This window comes from Macaca fascicularis, chromosome 7 (assembly GCF_037993035.2).
Source record: "Macaca fascicularis isolate 582-1 chromosome 7, T2T-MFA8v1.1".
NCBI lineage: Eukaryota > Metazoa > Chordata > Mammalia > Primates > Cercopithecidae > Macaca > Macaca fascicularis.
In genome coordinates, this window is record NC_088381.1 from 19,700,574 (window position 1) to 19,718,683 (window position 18,110).

An 18,110-nucleotide genomic window follows, 5' to 3' on the forward strand; every position below is an offset into this window, starting at 1 on the left:
TTTCCTTAAACCTCATGAACCAACCTCTGCCAGCTTCCAACTTTTCTTCTGCAGCTTCCTCACTTCTCTCAGCCTTCGGAGAACTGAAGAGAGTGAGGGCCTTGCTCTTCGATTAGGCTTTGCCTTAAGGGAATATTGTGGCTGGTTCAATCTTCTATCCACAGCACTAAAACTTTTTCCACATCATCAGTAAGGCTGTTTCCCTTTCTTATCATTTGTCTGTTCACTGGAGTAGCACTTTTAACTTCCTTCAAGAACTTTTCCTTTGCATTCACAACTTGGCTAACTGCTTGGCACAAGAGGCACAACTCTTGGCCTATGTCAGCTTTCAACGGCTTTCCTCACTAAGCTTCATCATTTCTAGCTTTTGATTTAAAGTGAGAATACTGAACTTTCCTTTTCACTACAATACTTAGAGGCCATTGTAGGGTTATTAACTGACTTAATTTTAATATTGTCCCATCTTAGGGTATAGGGATGCCCAAGGAGACGGAGAGAGATGGACAAGCAGCTGGTCAGTGGAGCAGTCAGAACAAACACATTTTTTTTATTATGTTTGCTGTCTTTTATGGATGTGGTTCATGGCACCCCAAAACAATTACAATAGTAACATCAAAGGTCACTGATCACAGATCATCATAACAGATACAATAAAGAAAAAGCTTGAAATATTGTGAGAATTACCAAAATGTGACACAATGACACGAAGTGAGCACACAATGTTGAAAAAATGGCACTGTAAGGCATGCTTGAGACAGGGTTGCCACAGACTTGAATTTATAAAGAACTGATTATCTACAAAGCATAATAATGAAGCTCAATAAAATAAGGTATGCCTGTATTTCACTGGTTCATCTGTATCACTGACTTATAAAAGTATCTATCCAGGCCGGGCGCGGTGGCTCACGCCTGTAATCCCAGCACTTTGGGAGGCCGAGGCGGGTGGATCACAAGGTCAGGAGATCGAGACCACGGTGAAACCCCGTCTCTACTAAAAATACAAAAAATTAGCCGGGCGCGGTTGTGGGCGCCTGTAGTCCCAGCTACTCGGGAGGCTGAGGCAGGAGAATGGCGTGAACCCGGGAGGCGGAGCTTGCAGTGAGCCGAGATCGCGCCACTGCACTCCAGCCTGGGCGACAGAGCGAGACTCCGTCTCAAAAAAAAAAAAAAAAAAAAAAAAGTATCTATCCAGACACAATCTTTGTGCAGTACTGAGGACAAAAACCTTTTCATTTGCAGGATAGTGTTTGGTATTGTAAGAAGTCAGTTTCCAGCACTAGCACATCTACACTAAGTTATTGTTCCTTCCCTAGACTCTTACAGTTAGTGGGGCTGAATCACTCGTTTTGACTTAGGGTTTTAGAACTCAATTTCACATCTAATTCTATAGAATCTGGCATTAAAAAAATCAAAATTTCCCTAAGTCTCCAAAATAGAAATTATGAGATGGTGAAAAAACAAAAGCCATTAGGTCTTGCTAAGATCTGGTAACAAAGTACTTCAGTTAGGGCTCAAAAAACCTAGGTTTGGCCGGGTGCAGTGGCTCACGCCTGTAATCCCAGCACTTTGGGAGGCCGAGGGGGGTGGATCACGAGGTCAGGAGACACAGACCATCCTGGCTAACAAGGTGAAACCCCGTCTCTACTAAAAATACAAAAAATTAGCCGGGTGTGGTGGCGGACACCTGTAGTCCCAGCTACTCGGGAGGTTGAGGCAGGAGAATGGCGTGAACCCAGGAGGCAGAGCCTGCAGTGAGCTGAGATTGCGCCACTGCACTCCAGCCTGGGTGACAGAGTGAGACTCTGTCTCAAAAAAAAAAAAAAAAAGGCCTAGGTTTTCATCAGTTTTCCTACTCAGAGTATGTCCTTACTACACAAAACTGTACTATGGCCTAAAACAATATAGATTCAAATTTCTAAGGAAAATCATCTCCAATTAAAATCACACATAACTTCTCACTTCTATTTTGAACTCAAGAGATTATGTTATATTTTAAAGATCCCCTATAGGCCAGGCACGGTGGCTCACACATGTAATCCCAGCACTTTGGGAGGTTGAGGCAGGTAGATCATCACCTGAGGTCACGAGTTTGAGACCAGCGCAGCCAAAATGGCAAAATTCCGTCTCTACTAAAAATACAAAAATTAGCTGGGCAAGGTGGTGCGTACCTGTAATCCCAGTTACTCGGGAGGCTGAGGCAAGAGAATTGCTTGAACCCAGGAGGCGGAGGTTTCAGTGAGCCAAGACTGCGCCACTGCACTCCAGCCTGGGTGATGACTCCAGAAAAAAAAAAAAAGTTCCCCTATAGATATGAGATTAGGGGTACATTTTTCCTTGATTTCCATAATGATTATTGTGAAAGCATAACAACATTAAACTTTTAAAAAATCCTCCCATTTGAGCAGGAGACAACTTTGGGAAATAACAGAAATATTCTATATCCTGATTCAGTGGTAGTCACATAAGTATACACATTTGTTAAAATTTATCCAAGAAATGCCTTAAATGGGTACATTTTATTGTATGTAAATTGTATCTCAATAATGTTAGTATCTCTTAACATTCTCAGCTCCCATTACCTCTACCTCCTCTCTACCTCAGTGTCTCCTCATTCATTCATTCATGCATTCAATAAAAATTCTGAAGCAATGTGCTAGAAACTAGAGATACAGCTGTGAACAAGAAATAGTTCAGGCCTTCAAGAACTTCACTGTCTAGAAGGAAGGACACATAGTAAACAGATAATGTCGAGTATAGTCTGGGACACGCTACATACAACAGGAATATGGAAAGGGTGCTATAGGAACACATAAGAGGTGCTTTTTTTTTTTAAGACGGAGTCTTGCTCTGTTGCCTAGGATGGAGTGCAGTGGTGTGATCTCAGCTCACTGCAAGCTCCGCCTCCCGGGTTCACGTGATTCTCCTGCCTCAGCCTCCTGAGTAGCTAGGACTACAGGCGCCCACCATCGCACCCAGCAAATTTTTTGTATTTTTAGTAGAGAAGGGCTTTCACCTTGTTAGCCAGGATGGTCTCGATCTCCCAAACTCGTGATCCACCCTCCTTGGCCTCCCAAAGTGCTGGGATTACAGGTGTGAGCCACTGCGCCAGGCCAAGAGGTGCCTTTAACCTGGCTCTACCATTGCAAAAACTTGATGTGCCCCCATGTACTCAAATTCTAAAATTCCCCTTTCTGACCACAAAGTTCAGTCCTCCCAGTTATGTCAATCTCATGTCCTTTAATACCTCAATCCCACCAATTCCCTCCAGATTTCCTGTTTTGGCTTTTATTACCTCCCTGATCAGCCTGGACTCCAAGGTTAGCCACAGCCCTAACATGCCCGCTCATTCCCTCTTTTTTCCATCTACAACCTCCATCCACCGATCACTACTAATCTTACGACAATAAATCATTAATGTTGATCCTCAGTTATTCATTCATTTAAAAAAAGTGTCTTCTGCCAGGCGTGGTGGCTCACGCCTGTAATCCCAGCACCTTGGGAGGCTGAGGCGGGTGGATCACCTGAGGTCAGGAGTTTGAGGTCAGCCTGACCAACACAGAGAAACCTCGTCTCTACTAAAAATACAAAAATTAGCCAGGCATGGTGGTGCGTGCCTGTAATCCCAGCTACTCAGGAGGCTGAGGCAGAAGAATCGCTTGAACCTAGGAGACAGAGGTTGCAGCGAGCCGAGAACATGCCATTGCACTCCAGTCTGGGCAACAAGAGTGAAACTTCGTTTCAAAGAAAAGTGTCTTCTCTATCAATCACATACCAAGATACATCAATATGGCCGGGCACGGTGGCTCACACCTGTAATCAATCGCAGCACTTTAGGAGGCTGAGGCAGGCGGATCATGAGGTCAAGAGATCGAGACCATCCTGGCCAACATGGTGAAACCTTGTCTCTACTAAAAATATAAAAATAGCTGGGCATGGTGGCATGCACCTGTAGCCCCAGCTACTCAGGAGGCTGAGGCAGGAGAATCGCTTGAACACGGGAGGCAGAGGTTGCAGTGAGCCGAGATCACACCACTGCACTTCAGCCTGGGGACAGAGCGAGACTCTGTCTCAAAAAAAAAAAAAAAAAAAAAAAAAGATGCATCAATGAACAAGTCACACATGATCCTTCCCTTCATGGAACTTACCTCTCCCTCTGGAGGGAGAAACAGACATTTCACTAAGTAAATAAAGACAATACAGTAATTACAGATTGTAATTGCAATAGGAGAAAAAAACAGGTTGCTTTGATAGAGAGTAAGAAGAACCCATCTCTTAGACAGGGTATGTATTAAGAAAAAACAGAGGAAAAACACTCTAGGAAAAGCAAACAGCAAGCAAAGGCACAGACCCTAAAGCAAAATACAGTTTCGGCTTGTACTAACAGGCCAGGATCAGTGAGGAGAATGTAATAGGAAATGAGGTAGAGATGTAGGGGCTGGATCAGGCAAAGTCTTGAAGACTTGTAATGAGTTTAGACCTTATTCTAAGTATAACAGAAAGCCATTGAGGATTTAGATAGGAGACCGACATGATCTGATTTAATCTTTAAAAGATTATTCTGGTTGTTCTGTGCAGAATGGACAGGAAGAGGGCAACAGTGGAAGCAAAGAGACCAGTTAAGAAGTCACTGCAGTAGCCAAGACAACAGACTTGGACTAGTGACTTGGACTACATGGGTGGAGACAGAATTATTTGTGTTCAAGAGCTATTATGGAGGTGTTGTCTACAGAGACAGGGATAACCAAACTCTTGATCTGCCTTTCTCCTTTCCTCTCCTAAAATCTGGTCTTTCCTCTCAATATATGACACAACCAAGGCCAGGCCATTTGGCTCACACCTGTAATCCCAGCAGTTGGGGAGGCCGAGACGGGTGGATCACTTGAGGTCAGGAGTTCGAGACCACTCTGGCCAATACGGTGAAACCCCACCTCTATTAAAAATACAAAAAAACTGGCTGGGTACGGTGGCTCACACCTATAATCCCAGCAATTTGGGAGGCTGAGGTGGGCGGATTGCCTGAGGTCAGGAGTTCAAGACCAGCCTGGCCAACATGGTGAAACCCGTCTCTACTAAAAATACAAAAATTAACCAGGTATGGTGGCAGGCACCTGTAATCACAGCTACTTGAAAGGCTGACGCAGGAGAATCTCTTGAACCCGGGATGCGGAGGTTTCAGTGAGCCGAGATCTCGCCACTGCACTCCAGCCTGGGCAAGAGAGAGAGAGACCTTGGCTCAAAAAAAAAAAAAAAAGGCCAGGCATGGTGGTACATGCCTGTAAATCCAGCAACTCAGGAGGCTGAGGCAGGAGAATTGCTTAAACTTGGGACACGGAGGTTGCAGTGAGCCGAGATCATACCACTGGAAACAATACAACCTCTGCCATGAATGGTTAAACCAAAAACTGAGGATGCAGATGTCATCGTTCCTTCCCTTTTGCCTCATGCCTAATCTATCAGCAAGTCTTTTTGCTTCTTCCATACTTCTAAAATCTCTCTTACATTCATCCTCTTCACTCTATCTCCAGGGATAACCTTTCCAGTGCAAGCTACCATCAACGACGGCTTGGGTTACAGCAGCAACTTCTTAATTGCTCCCTCTGTTTGAAACACCAGACATCCAAGTGAAGATGTCAAGTAGGCAGTTGGATTTATGATTCTGGAGTTCAGAAGTGAGATGACACAGAGATATAAATTTGGGAACTGAATACATACAGATGGTATTTAAAGTCACAGAACTGGATGAAATCCCCTAGGTAGAGGTTATAAACAGGCAATAGAAAAGAGCTGAGTATCATGCCAAGAGGTATCTTCTGAAACTGACTTAAGGAAGAAAATCTAGTTGAGGAAGACAGAAGGCAGAAGTTCTGGCAGACTACCTCACAACCCTCTTGATTCCCGATTTTTCTCAGTCCTCATTATCATGGACCCAATAAACCACCCTCTCCTCAAAACAATACCCCATGCCATCACACTACTCTCACCACCTACCTGCTTGCCTATTCTGTTTCCACGTTCTTACCTCGTTCTTCCATTTTCTACCCCTGTTTCAATCATTCCTGTTCTCTTTCTCTCTGTCTCTGTCTCAATCTCTCTTTTCCTGTGTGTGTGTGTCTATAAACGCACACATTTTCCTCCTCAAAGATTTTATCCAGGCTGGGCGTAATGGCTCACTCCTGTAATCCCACCACTTTGGGAGGCCAAGGCGGATGGATCACTTGAGGTCAGGAGTTCGAGACCAGCCTGGCCATATGGTAAAACCCTGTCTCTACTAAAAATACAAAAATCAGCTGGGCGTGGTGGCACACACCTGTAATTCCAGCTACTTGTGAGGTTGAGGCACAAGAATTGCTTGAACCTGGAAGGTGGAGGTTATAATAAGCCAAGATGGCACCACTGTACTCCAGCCTGGGTGATAGAGTAAGACTCTGTCTAAAATAAATAAAATAAAATAAAATAAAACCGTGTCTCTACAAAAAAATGCAAAAAATTAACTGGGCATGGTGGCACATGCCTATATTCCCAGTTACTCAGGAGACTGAGGTGGGAGGATCACCTGAGCCCGAGAGATTGAGGCTGCAGTGAGTTATGTTTGTGCCACTGCACTCCAGCCTGGGTGACAAAGCAAGACCCTATCTCAAAAAAAAAAAAGATGTTATCCATTCCCACAACCTCAACTGTAAATTTACTGATAACTTCCAAATACCTAGCTAAGTATTATTCAAAGTGTGGCCCATACACCACTATTACAGAATTAGCATGGCATGCTTGTGAAAATGCAGATTCTTGGACCTCACCTCAGACCTACAGTATCAGTTCCCCTGGTGATTCTTAAGCAATGGCTTTTATCAATGTCCACTAATTCATACATATTATTTTATTTGAATTGCATGTGAGATAATGTTAGGAATACTACAGCCTTCATGCTTACTATCAGCAACATGAATGAAAAAGGATCTGCAGACTAAGAAGAAAATTTAAGGAAGTCAGAGACTATAACCAGGGATTAGACTCTAATGGAAATTGTACAATTGCTTAAACCTCTATGAATGTCCCGTACTATTTATCTTTGTCTAAAGATAAACAATAAGGAGTAGGGGGGAACAACTGAGCTTGTATTGCTTAAGAGCAAAGTAGTAAACTGGGAAGCCAGTGTCACACTATGGCTAGAATAAAATTGAAAACAGTAGTATTTTTAAAAAGAGAAAAAGAGAAAGAGAGAAAGGTAGAATGATCTGTAGGGTCTTCAGTAGAGAGAGAGATGCAAGGCATAAAAGGGGTTATAAAGCTTAACAGTCACAGGTCCTCATCTACTGACATTACTCTACCTTGAATTAAAATTATCTGGGCACTTATATTACCTGTGTCACCAGATTGTGAGTTCCCTGAGGCTATATTACACAATCTACCTACTACTTTGCAAAACCTAAAGTCCTGCCCAACAAAATCTAATAATATTTCCTGAGGTAAAGAGTTGCCACATAAATTCTAGCTCAATTCCTGTATCATCTCCAATTCCAAATTAGTGGCGGCCAGAATGATGGGGTTTTACTGTATCATTTGGAAAAAATTAATGTATCAAAGTTTTAAATAAATATTAGTCTTCAGATACAAAATTCTAACAATCTTTCTGACCACAGCACAGTTTCCCCACTCCTTCTAACAAGCAAAACTCACAAACTACCATTAAAATGTTTCAGCTGCTTTTATATTTGTCCTACCTCCTCATTCCTTATCATCACAAATAAGATGCTTTCTCCTTCACTACCAGTAGTGAAGTGAATTTGAACTGCTATTTGGGGTGGAGGAAAACAGCAAGCACTGACATAGTCAGAAGCCAAACCCTTTTCCAACTCCCTCCCTAGCTGGTTCCTACCTCCTAGCCAGTCTCTTCAGTTCCTGAAGTAGCTCCCTCTGTTTTTGCATAAAACAATGTTCAATTGTATGCAGGGTTAAAAAATAAACAAACAAAAAAACCTTCAAGAATGCTTTTAATCTGTAATCCCAGCACTCTGGGAGGCCGGGGCAGGTGGACCACCTGAGGTCAGCCTGGCCAATATGGTGAAACCCTGTCTCTACTAAAAACACCAAAAAAAAAAAAAAAAAAAAAAATTAGCCAGGCATGGTGGCAGGCGCCTGTAATCCCAGCTACTCAGGAGGCTGAGGCAGGAGAATTCCTGAACCTGGGAGGCAGAGGCTGCAGGGAGGCAGAGGCTGCAGCGAGCCAAGATTGTGCCACTGCACTCCAGCATGAACGACAGAGTGAGACTCTGTCTCAAAAAATAAAATAAAATAAAATAAATAAAATAAAACAAAATAAAGCTTTTATTAAACTACAAACCAAAGAAACTTCAGAAAAAATGGTGTATATCCCAAACCTCTAAATGCTGCTATTTGGAAACACAAAACTAATAAAACATTATGCAGCGACAGATACTTGAATATTTTCTACATATCTCCCCACTAGATACCCTGGGCATCCAGAACATTCCCTAACATTGCCCTCTACTCTTATCTTCCACCGTCAGCTTTCTCCCTGTAGCTAGTGACTCAAATTTGTTCAATATCTCTGCCTTCCCATTCTTCCAAAATGCAAGAGCAAAGTATAGATTCCAACATTAATTAATGGCATTGCTCGGGCTTGAAATGTTTGGGAGTTCTTTCTTCAGCTTTAAAAAGTAGCGACAGATGATGGGCTTCTCCACTGAGGGTTAGGCCTGGGGTTCTTAAGATGCTATATCGAAGGCCAATTACTACACCTCACATCTAGACATGACAGTGGCAGCACTCTCTATCATTATCAGGTCCCGGCCAGCAGGCTATGCAATACAATACCAGGTGCTGCATTCCCATGATCAAGAGTAAAGGGTTGGTACTGCTTCTATACGAAAATGGCTCTTGCTCCAACCCCGCCTAGGCCCCCACATCAAACCGTCTAATAACATCACTGGTTCTTTCTACTTCAGAATAGAGACATGCATGCTTGAGATCATCAGAAATAATACATAACAAAGTCATTATATTCCGTACACTTGGCTGGCAGAAATGTGGGTTGCGACTAACTTTTTATTCAGTGGCTTCCTTCCAGATCAATCCAGATAACTCCCCCTCCCCAGAGCCGCCATAAGGGGTGAAGCCCCACATCCTCCTAAGCGCAGTAGGGAGGGACTGGGGGGAGGACAAAAGAGACTTGCCTATAGGGACTTACACATGCCAGACGCTGAGGGGTCTGGGGTAACTCCGCGCTGATTTCCATCCTCTCCGCACCTCCAGCTTCCTCGTCCGCCATCTTGAGGGAAACTGACTCCTGCAGTTGCCGACCCCCGGCCAGAGGCAAGCGGAAACCTGTGGCCGGTCGGAGACACAGGGACGACACTTTTACGACGGCCCCTGAAGTCGGGTTTGACGCAGAACTGAGGAGCGGCTTCCGGCCCGCTTCCCGGAAGCAAGCGTCACGACGTGAAGGGACTGGAGAATTTTTTTTTTCCCCTGTAATGTATTAGGCGTAGCGCTTGGTAGCTGAGTGGTTGTATATCTGGATTTGGTGCTGGGAACTTGCATCTACGAGGTTAAAAAAAAAAAAAAAAAAAAGCCAAAGTTAGCGTCCATTGAAAGGAAGAAAACTCGTCAGGGGCTAAAGCAAGAACCTGTCCTAGCTGGCCGGTTGTTGGCCTGAGGGTGTTTTGTATCCCAGCCTCCCTGCAGTAGTTCCCCAGAGCCTATAAAATGAAAAAGAAAGTACTCACACATCTTCCATTTTTAGGGTTCTACCCCGTGGGCACTTGCACATGTGTACAAAAAAGCTGGGGATCCAGCTTTATTGGGGAGCACGGGGGGGAATAATTTGGAAACCTAGTCATTCATCGATAGATGAAAGACAAGATAGACTATGGTACATTCGCATTTTGAAATACTGTGCAGCTCTTGAGCAAGATAAATCTGCGTGAAAAGATCAACATAAATTAAGTGAGAGGGAAAAAAGCCAAGTTGCCGCAAACTATGTATTTGCACACATGGGCATTTAAATCTGAAGGAATAAGTCTGAAAGGGGAAAGGGCAAAGTAGTAACTCTGAGGGCCAGGATTCGGATTGGAGGAAGAAGGTGGTCAAGAGCTACTTTACCTTCATCAGTATTTTAAAGTGTTTACAAAACAAATAATTTTAAAGTGTATATTTTTAACAAAGGGAAGAAAATAAAGCTCCAAACAATGTGAAAAGCAGAGGAGGCTTTCCAAATGCTGTGGTCCACCTTGATTAGTAGAACTTTCCTGCCTAAACAATGTTTCTGCTCAAATGAACTACCGTCTGGGTGCTAAAGTACTGTTTTTCCAGCCTTTTTTGCCCAACAACCACAATAAATACATTTTACATCTTATCACTGTACCTATACAAAAGTATATGGGTATATATAGAATATGTATATATACGCTGAAACTAAAGTTTTCTGAAACAATGCTTGCGATATGTCATATTTTCTATTCAACTGCAATATGTTTATGCATTTAAGCCAAAATACTGGTTGTAGTTATTAAAGTGATATTATAATCCACAATAGATATTGTCCCACATTTTGATAAAAATTGCCCAAAAAGTTACCTTGTTCCTTCCTGTCTCTATGCCTTTACTCCTGGAGTTCTCTTGTGCTACCCCACTCTCTTTTCTTCTTCTTTCATTCCTAGATAAATGAAATAGACTAGAAAGTTCAGAAATAGGTCGGGGGCAGTGGCTCACGCCTGTAATCTCCCAGCACTTTGGGAGGCCAAGGTGAGTGGATCACCTGAGGTCAGGAGTTCGAGACCAGCCTGGACAACACAGTGAAACCCCATGTCTACTAAAAATACAAAAATTAGCTGGGTGTGGTGGTGGGTGTCTGTAATCCCAGCTACTCAGAAGGCTGAGGCTGGAAAATTGCTTGAACCTGGAAAGTGGAGTTTGCAGTAAGCCAAGATGGTGCCACTGCTCTCCAGCTCTCCAGCCTGGGCTACAAGAGCAAAACTCAATCTCAAAAAAAAAGAAAAGAAAAGAAAAAGAAAAACAGCCACTTATTAACATCTTAATGTAATCAAATCACTAGTATATTAATAGCACTAGCTATATATTAATAACAATCCTGTAGGTAGATGTTACTACTTCTATTTTACTGTCATGAGAAATTGAGAAAACTGAAGTTTAGAGAAGTTATAGAATTTGGTTAGGGACATGCAGCTTCCAAGTGACAGAGCAGACATTCAGCCAGCACAATGGCTCACCCCTGTAATGTTAGCACTTTGGGAGGCCAAGGCGGGAGGATTGTTTGAGACGGGCAACATAGCAAGACCCCCACCTCTACCAAATAATAATAAATAAAATCCAGTTCAAATGTCTCGCAAGGCCCTGTTCTTAACCATTTCACTTTATTACTTTATACCAAATTCAAGCATTTTACACATGAAAGATACAGCATTTCAAGTTAGAAGGAAATTATGGACCGTTTGTTTGTTTGTTTGTTTATTTATTTGTTTATTCAGATGAGTTTTGCTATTGTTGCCCAGGTTGGAGTACAGTGGCGTGATCTCAGCTCACCACAACCTCTGCCTCCCGGATTCAAGCAATTCCCCTGCTTCAGCCTCCCAAGTAGCTGGGATTACAGGCATGCACCACCATGCCCGGCTAATTTTGTATTTTTAGTACAGATGAGGTCTCTCCATGTTGGTCAGGCTGGTCTCGAACTCACGACCTTAGGTGATCTGCCTGCCTTGGCCTCCCAAAGTGCTGGGATTATAGGCGTGAGCCACCACGTCCAGCAGGACTGTTTATTAAGTGGTGCAAAAACAGATGATTATGTAGCAGTTCCTAAAAAAAAAAATAGACATAGAATTCCCATATGATGCAGCAATTCCACTTCTGGGTATATATCCAAAAGAAGTGAAAGCAGGGACTTAAAGAGATGTTTGTATACCTGTGTTCATTGAAGCATTATTCAGTATAGTCAAATGGTGGCAGGAACCCAAGTGTCCATCAACAGATGAATGGATAAACAAAACATGGCATATACATGCAATGAAATATTATTCAGCCTTTAAAGGGAAGGAAAAGGTGACACATGCCACAACATGGATGAACCTTACAGATATTAGGCTATGTAAAAGAAGCCAGTCACAAAAAGACAAATGCTGTATGATTTGACTTATAATACATACCTAGAGTAGTCAAATTCATAGACATAGAAAGTAGAATGGTGGTTGCCAGGGTCTGAGAGGAGGAGAGAATAGAGTTTCATGGGTATGGAGTTTCATTTTGGAAAGATGAAAAAGTTTTGAAGATGTGTAGTGGTAATGGTTGCATAACAATATGAATATATCTAATGCTACTGAATGGTATACTTAAAAGTGGTTAAAATGATAAATTTTATGTATATTTTACCACAATAAAAAATTTTAAAGAGGCCGAGCCTGGTGGCTCATGCCTATAAGTAATCCCAGCACTTTGGGAGGTCAAGGCCAGCGGATCACTGGAGGTCAGGAGTTCGAAACCAAGCTAACCAACATGGTGAAACCCTGTCGCTACTAAAAATACAAAAATTAGTCAGGCATGGTGGTGCATGCCTGTAAATCCAGTTACTCAGGAGGCTGAGGTAGGAGAATCGCTTGAACCCGGGAGGCAGAGGTTGCAGTGAGCCGAGATCGCGCCACTGCACTCGCCTGGGTGACAGTGTGAGACTCCATCTAAAAATAAATAAATAAAAATAAATAAATAATAAGTAACTATTTGGGAAAAGATGGTCAGATCCTTACCTCAAATCATATCTCAAAATAATTTTTTTTTTTTTTTGAGATGGAGTGTCGCTCTGTTGCCCAGGCTGGAGTGCAATGGTGAGATCCCGGCTCACCACAACCTCTGCCTCCTGGGTTCAAGTGATTCTCCTGCCTCAGCCTCCTGAGTATCTGGATTACAGATGCATGCCACCACGCCCGGCTAATATTTGTATTTTTTAGTAGAGACGGGGTTTCACCATGATAGCCAGGATGGTCTCGATCTCTTGACCTCGTGATCCGCCTGCCTTGGCCTCCCAAAGTGCTGTGATTACATGCATGAGCCACCACACCCAGCCCTCAAAATAATTCTTAATACATTAAAGAGTTAACTGCTAAAAAGAGTAAATAAGTAAAAATTATTATTATTTTTTTGGAGACAGGGTCTTGCTTTGTTATTCAGGCTGAAGTGCAGTGGCATGCTCTTGCCTTACTTCAGCCTCTACCTCCAGGACTCAAGCGATCCTCCCACCTCAACCTCCCAAGCAGCTGAGACCAGAGGCATGCACCACCATGTCTGGCTAATTTTTGTATTTTTTGTAGAGACAGGGTTTCTCCATGTTGCCCAAGCTGATCTCAAACTCTTGGACTCAAGTGATCCACCCACCTTTGCCTCTCAAAGTGCTAGAATTACAGGCATGAGCCACTGAGCCCTGCCAAAAGTAAACATTTTTTTAATATTGGGGTGGAGAAGTCTTTTTTAAGCATGTTGCTAAAGGCAAAAAATATAAATATAAAAAGACTAATATGTAATTGTGTTAAAATTAAAAACATAAAAATAAATGACATAAAACTTAAAGGTTAAAAAAAACTGGGAAGAAATGTCTACAGTAGACATGGCAGACCAAAGGATAAAATCCCAAAGAGGCCAGGCACCATGGCACATGCTCAGAATCCCAGCACTTTGGGAGGCTGAGGAGGGTGAATCACTTGAGCCCAGGAGTTCCAGACCAGCCTGGGCAACATGGCAAAAACCTGTCTCTGCAAAAAATACAAAAATTAGCTGGGCTTGGTGGCATGTGCCTCTAGTCCCAGCTACTCAAGAGGCTGAGATGGGAGGATAACTGGCGCCCAGAAGGCAGAGGTTACAGTGAGCCAAGATCAAGCCACTGCCAGCCTCAGCAAGAAAGTGAGACCCCGTCTCAAAAAAAAAAAAAAAAAAATCCTAAAGATGACTATTCCAAAAGAAAAACGGATGAAAGACATAAATGTGCAACTTACCAATTTCTATTAATTTATGAAAAAGACCTAACTAAAAGGCCGGGCGCGGTGGCTCACGCCTGTAATCCCAGCACTTTGGGAGGCCGAGGCGGGCGGATCACAAGGGTCAGGAGATCGAGACCACGGTGAAACCCCGTCTCTACTAAAAATACAAAAAATTAGCCGGGCGCGGTTGTGGGCGCCTGTAGTCCCAGCTACTCGGGAGGCTGAGGCAGGAGAATGGCGTGAACCCGGGAGGCGGAGCTTGCAGTGAGCCGAGATCGCGCCACTGCACTCCAGCCTGGGCGACAGAGCGAGACTCCGTCTCAAAAAAAAAAAAAAAGAAAAAGACCTAACTAGTAAGCAAATAAATGAAAAATAAGAAAAAATTATGATTTATTGCCTGTAAATTTGGCAAGTTTTTTTTTTTTTTTTTTTTTTGGAAGATAGTGTTGGTAAGAGGCTGGAAGGATAACCATATTATTACGTAAAATGCAAGTGTAAATTGGTAAACCTCTTGGAAGATGGTGTGGCAATATTCTGAAGCCTTTTTTAAAAAATGTATACTATTTGGACCAGGCACGGGGGCTCATGCCTGTAATCCCAGCACCTTGGGAGGCCAAGGTGGGTGGATAGCGAGGTCAGGAGTTCAAGATCAGCCTGGCCAAGATGGTGAAAACCTGTCTCTACTGAAAATACAAAAAATTAGCTGGGCGTGGTGGTGGGCGCCTGTAATCCCACCTACTCGGGAGCCTGAGGCAGAGAATTGCTGGAACCCGGGAGGCGGGGTTGCAGTGAGCCGAGATTGCGCCACTGCACTCCAGCCTGGGTGACAGAGCAAAACTCTGTCTCAAAAAAAAAAAAAAAAAAGCATACTATTTGGCCAGCAATTCCATTTTTTTTTTTTTTTTTTTGAGACAGAGTCTTGCTCTGATGCCCAAACTGGAGTGCAGTGGCACAATCCGTGCCTGGCCAGCAATTCCATTTTTAAGACTTTATACTGGAAAAATAATTCAGGGTGTAAGCCAAGTCTTAATTACATAATTATTGGAAACGTAGAAAAGTTAAGAACAACAACTCAGGGCCAGACGCGGTGGCTCACGCCTGTAATCCCAGCATTTTGGGAGGCCGAGGCAGGCGGATCACGAGGTCAGGAGATGGAAACTATCTTGGCTAACACAGTGAAACCCCATCTCTACTAAAAAAAAAAAAAAATACAAAAAAATTAGCCGGGCGCGGTGGTGGGCGCCTGTAGTCCCAGCTACTCGGGAGGCTGAGGCAGGAGAAGGGCGTGAACCCGGGAGGCGGAGCTTGCAGTGAGCCGAGATCGCACCACTGCACTCCAGCCTGGGCAACAGAGCAAGACTCCGTCTCAAAAAAAAAAAAAAAAAAAAAACAAAGAACAACTCAGATGCCCAACAATAAAGGACGCTGGCTAAATAAACTGTTCTCCCATACAATATAATACTCTGCAGTCATTAAAAATGTCCACAGATGCAATGAGAGTTCTTGAGACTCAGGAAGTCCGTGAGGGAAATCTATTTTTATAGTAACACAAAAAGTAATTAGCTGGGTGTGGTGGCATGGGCCGGTAGTCCCAGCTTGTTGGGAGGATGAGGTGGGAGGATGGCTTGAGCCCAGGAGGTGGAGGTTGCAGTGAGCCAAGATCCGGCCATGGCACTGCAGCCTGGGTGACAGAGCCAGACTGTGATTCAAGAAAAACAAACAAACAAAACAAACAAACAAAAAAGAGTTATTTGCCTTTTATTTAAAAAAAAAAACATGTTGGTATTTGCACTGATGAGTCCAAAAGCTTGGTAGCTGAAACTACTGGCCTCTTAGCACAAAATCAAGGCAGTGGCATCAAACTGGACTATTCACCAAAGTGAAGTAGTAGTTCCTTTACCACCATGCACTTGCAGTTAAAAAAGGGCAGGGAGGGGGGAAAAGGCTTTCCCTTAAGAATACCCTTGATGAAGTAAACATTATTAATTTATTAAATCTCAACCCATGAGCCTTTTAAACATTCTGTATGATGAAATAGGAAGTGCACAAAGTTTTTCTGCCATGTACAAAAGTATGATAACTGACTTGAGAAGAAGCACTTCTGCATTGAGTTCCTAGCTCAACCAGTCACTTTTTTTTTTTTTTTTTTTTTTTTTATCACAGAACACCCTTTTTACTTGAAAGAACAACTGACAACTATCACTGTGATTATTCAGACTTGAGTATTTGGCAGGCATTTTCTCAAATATGAACAAGACTTTTTCTTCGAGGAAAACAACTGTCAGTTTTTGTTGTCTGTGACAAAGTTGAGCTTTCAAATGAAAAATTAGAACTGTGGAAAAGTCATATCTGCCACTGTGAGCCTGACAAAGTCCTCATGAGATCAGTGGTGATATTAATGTGATTTTTTGATACATTACAATGACAGGTGTCAACGTTTGGAAGATTGGTATAACTCAATCAATATTTTCCAGATGACAAATGAGGTGTTAAAAATCCAGCAAGGGCTGGACGCAGTGGCTCACACCAGTACTTCGGGAGGCAGAGGCAGGTGGATCACAAGGTCAGGAGTTCGAGACCAACCTGGGCAAGATGGTGAAACCCCATCTCTACTAAAAAAGAAAAAAAAAATTAGCTGGGCACGAGACTCCTTCTCAAAAAAAAAAAAAAAAAAAAAAAAAAAAGATGGGTAAAAGATCCATCCAAAATGCTAAATAGAACAATAGAATGTAATGCTATGGAGTACAAACATTTCATTGATATGGTTTCAGATTCCACAATGAATTGAGTTTTAAGAAACTACTATTTGTTGGCTGGGCACAGTGGCTCATGCCTGTAATCCCAGCACTTTGGGAGGCCGAGGTGGGTGGATCATGAAGTGGGGAGTTCGAGACTAGCCTGACCAACATGGTGAAACCCCATCTCTACTAAAAATACAAAAAATTAGCCAGGCATGGTGGCACGCATCTGTTGTCCCAGCTACTCGGGATGCTGAGGCAGGAGAATCCCTTGAACCCAGGAGGTGGAGGTTGCAGTGAGCCGAGATCACACCACTGTGCTCCAGCCTGGGCAATAGAGCAAGAGTCTGTCTCAAAACAAAACAAAACAAAAAACACAGGCTGGGCGCAGTGGCTCACGCCTGTAATCCCAGCACTTTGGGAGGCTGAGGTGGGTGGATCATGAGGTCAGGAGTTCAAGACCAGTCTGGCCAATATGGTGAAACCCCATCTCTATTAAAAATACAAAAATTAGCTGGGTGTGGTGGCGCATGCCTGTAGTCCCAGCTACTCGGAGGCTGAGGCAGGAGAATCTCTTAAACCCGGGAGGTAGAGGTTGTAGTGAGCTGAGATCATGCCACTGCACTCCAGCCTGGGCAACAAATGCAAAACTCCATCTCAACAAATAATTAAATTAAATTAAATTAAATAAATAAAATACTCTTCCCCTTCCCAGTTATGTATCTGTGTAAGGCCAGATTTTCTTCATACACTTCAACCAAAACAATATATCACAATATATTGAATACAAAAGCAGATAGAAGAACCTAGCCACCTTTATTAAGCCAGACGTTAAGAGATTTGTGAAAATTGCCCGGCCCGGTGGCTCACGCCTGTAATTCCAGCACTTTGGGAGGCCAAGGCGGGCAGATCATGAGGTCAGGAGATCGAGACCATCCTGGTTAACACGGTGAAACCACGTCTCTACTAAAAAATACAAAAAATTAGCCGGGCGTGGTGACGGGCACCTATAGTCCCAGCACTTAGGAGGCTGAGGCAGGAGAATGGTGAGAACCCGGGAGGCGGAGCTTGCAGTGAGCCAGGATCGTGCCACTGCACTCCAGCCTGGGCGACAGAGCAAGCCTCCGGCTCAAAAAAAAAAAAAAAAAAAAGAGAGAGAGATTTGCAACAATATAAAAGATTACCACACTTTTCAATATTTTTTATATTTTGGAAAGCAGTTAATTTTTTTTTTTTTTTTTTTTTTTTTTTTTTTTTTTTTTTGAGACGCAGTCTTGCTCTGTCGCCCAGGCTGGAGTGCAGTGGCCGGATCTCAGCTCACTGCAAGCTCCGCCTCCCGGGTTTACGCCATTCTCCTGCCTCAGCCTCCCGAGTAGCT

General features: G+C 43.2%; 1 protein-coding gene across 7 annotated transcripts in view; it reads right to left on the minus strand.

Moving 5' to 3' along the window:
• UBR1 (ubiquitin protein ligase E3 component n-recognin 1) overlaps window positions 1-9,299 on the minus strand; it is a 156,171-nt gene extending 146,872 nt beyond the window's left edge. For all 7 annotated transcript variants that reach the window (XR_012414843.1, XR_010588036.1, XR_012414844.1 and 4 more), the window contains exon 1: window positions 9,206-9,299. Coding sequence is in view for 3 of the 7 variants with exons in the window: in XM_065547841.2 (XP_065403913.1) it covers window positions 9,206-9,286 (81 nt within the window). In the remaining 4 variants the exon portion in view is untranslated. The remainder of the gene's footprint in view (window positions 1-9,205) is intronic.
• Between the last annotated feature and the right edge of the window lie 8,811 nt (window positions 9,300-18,110).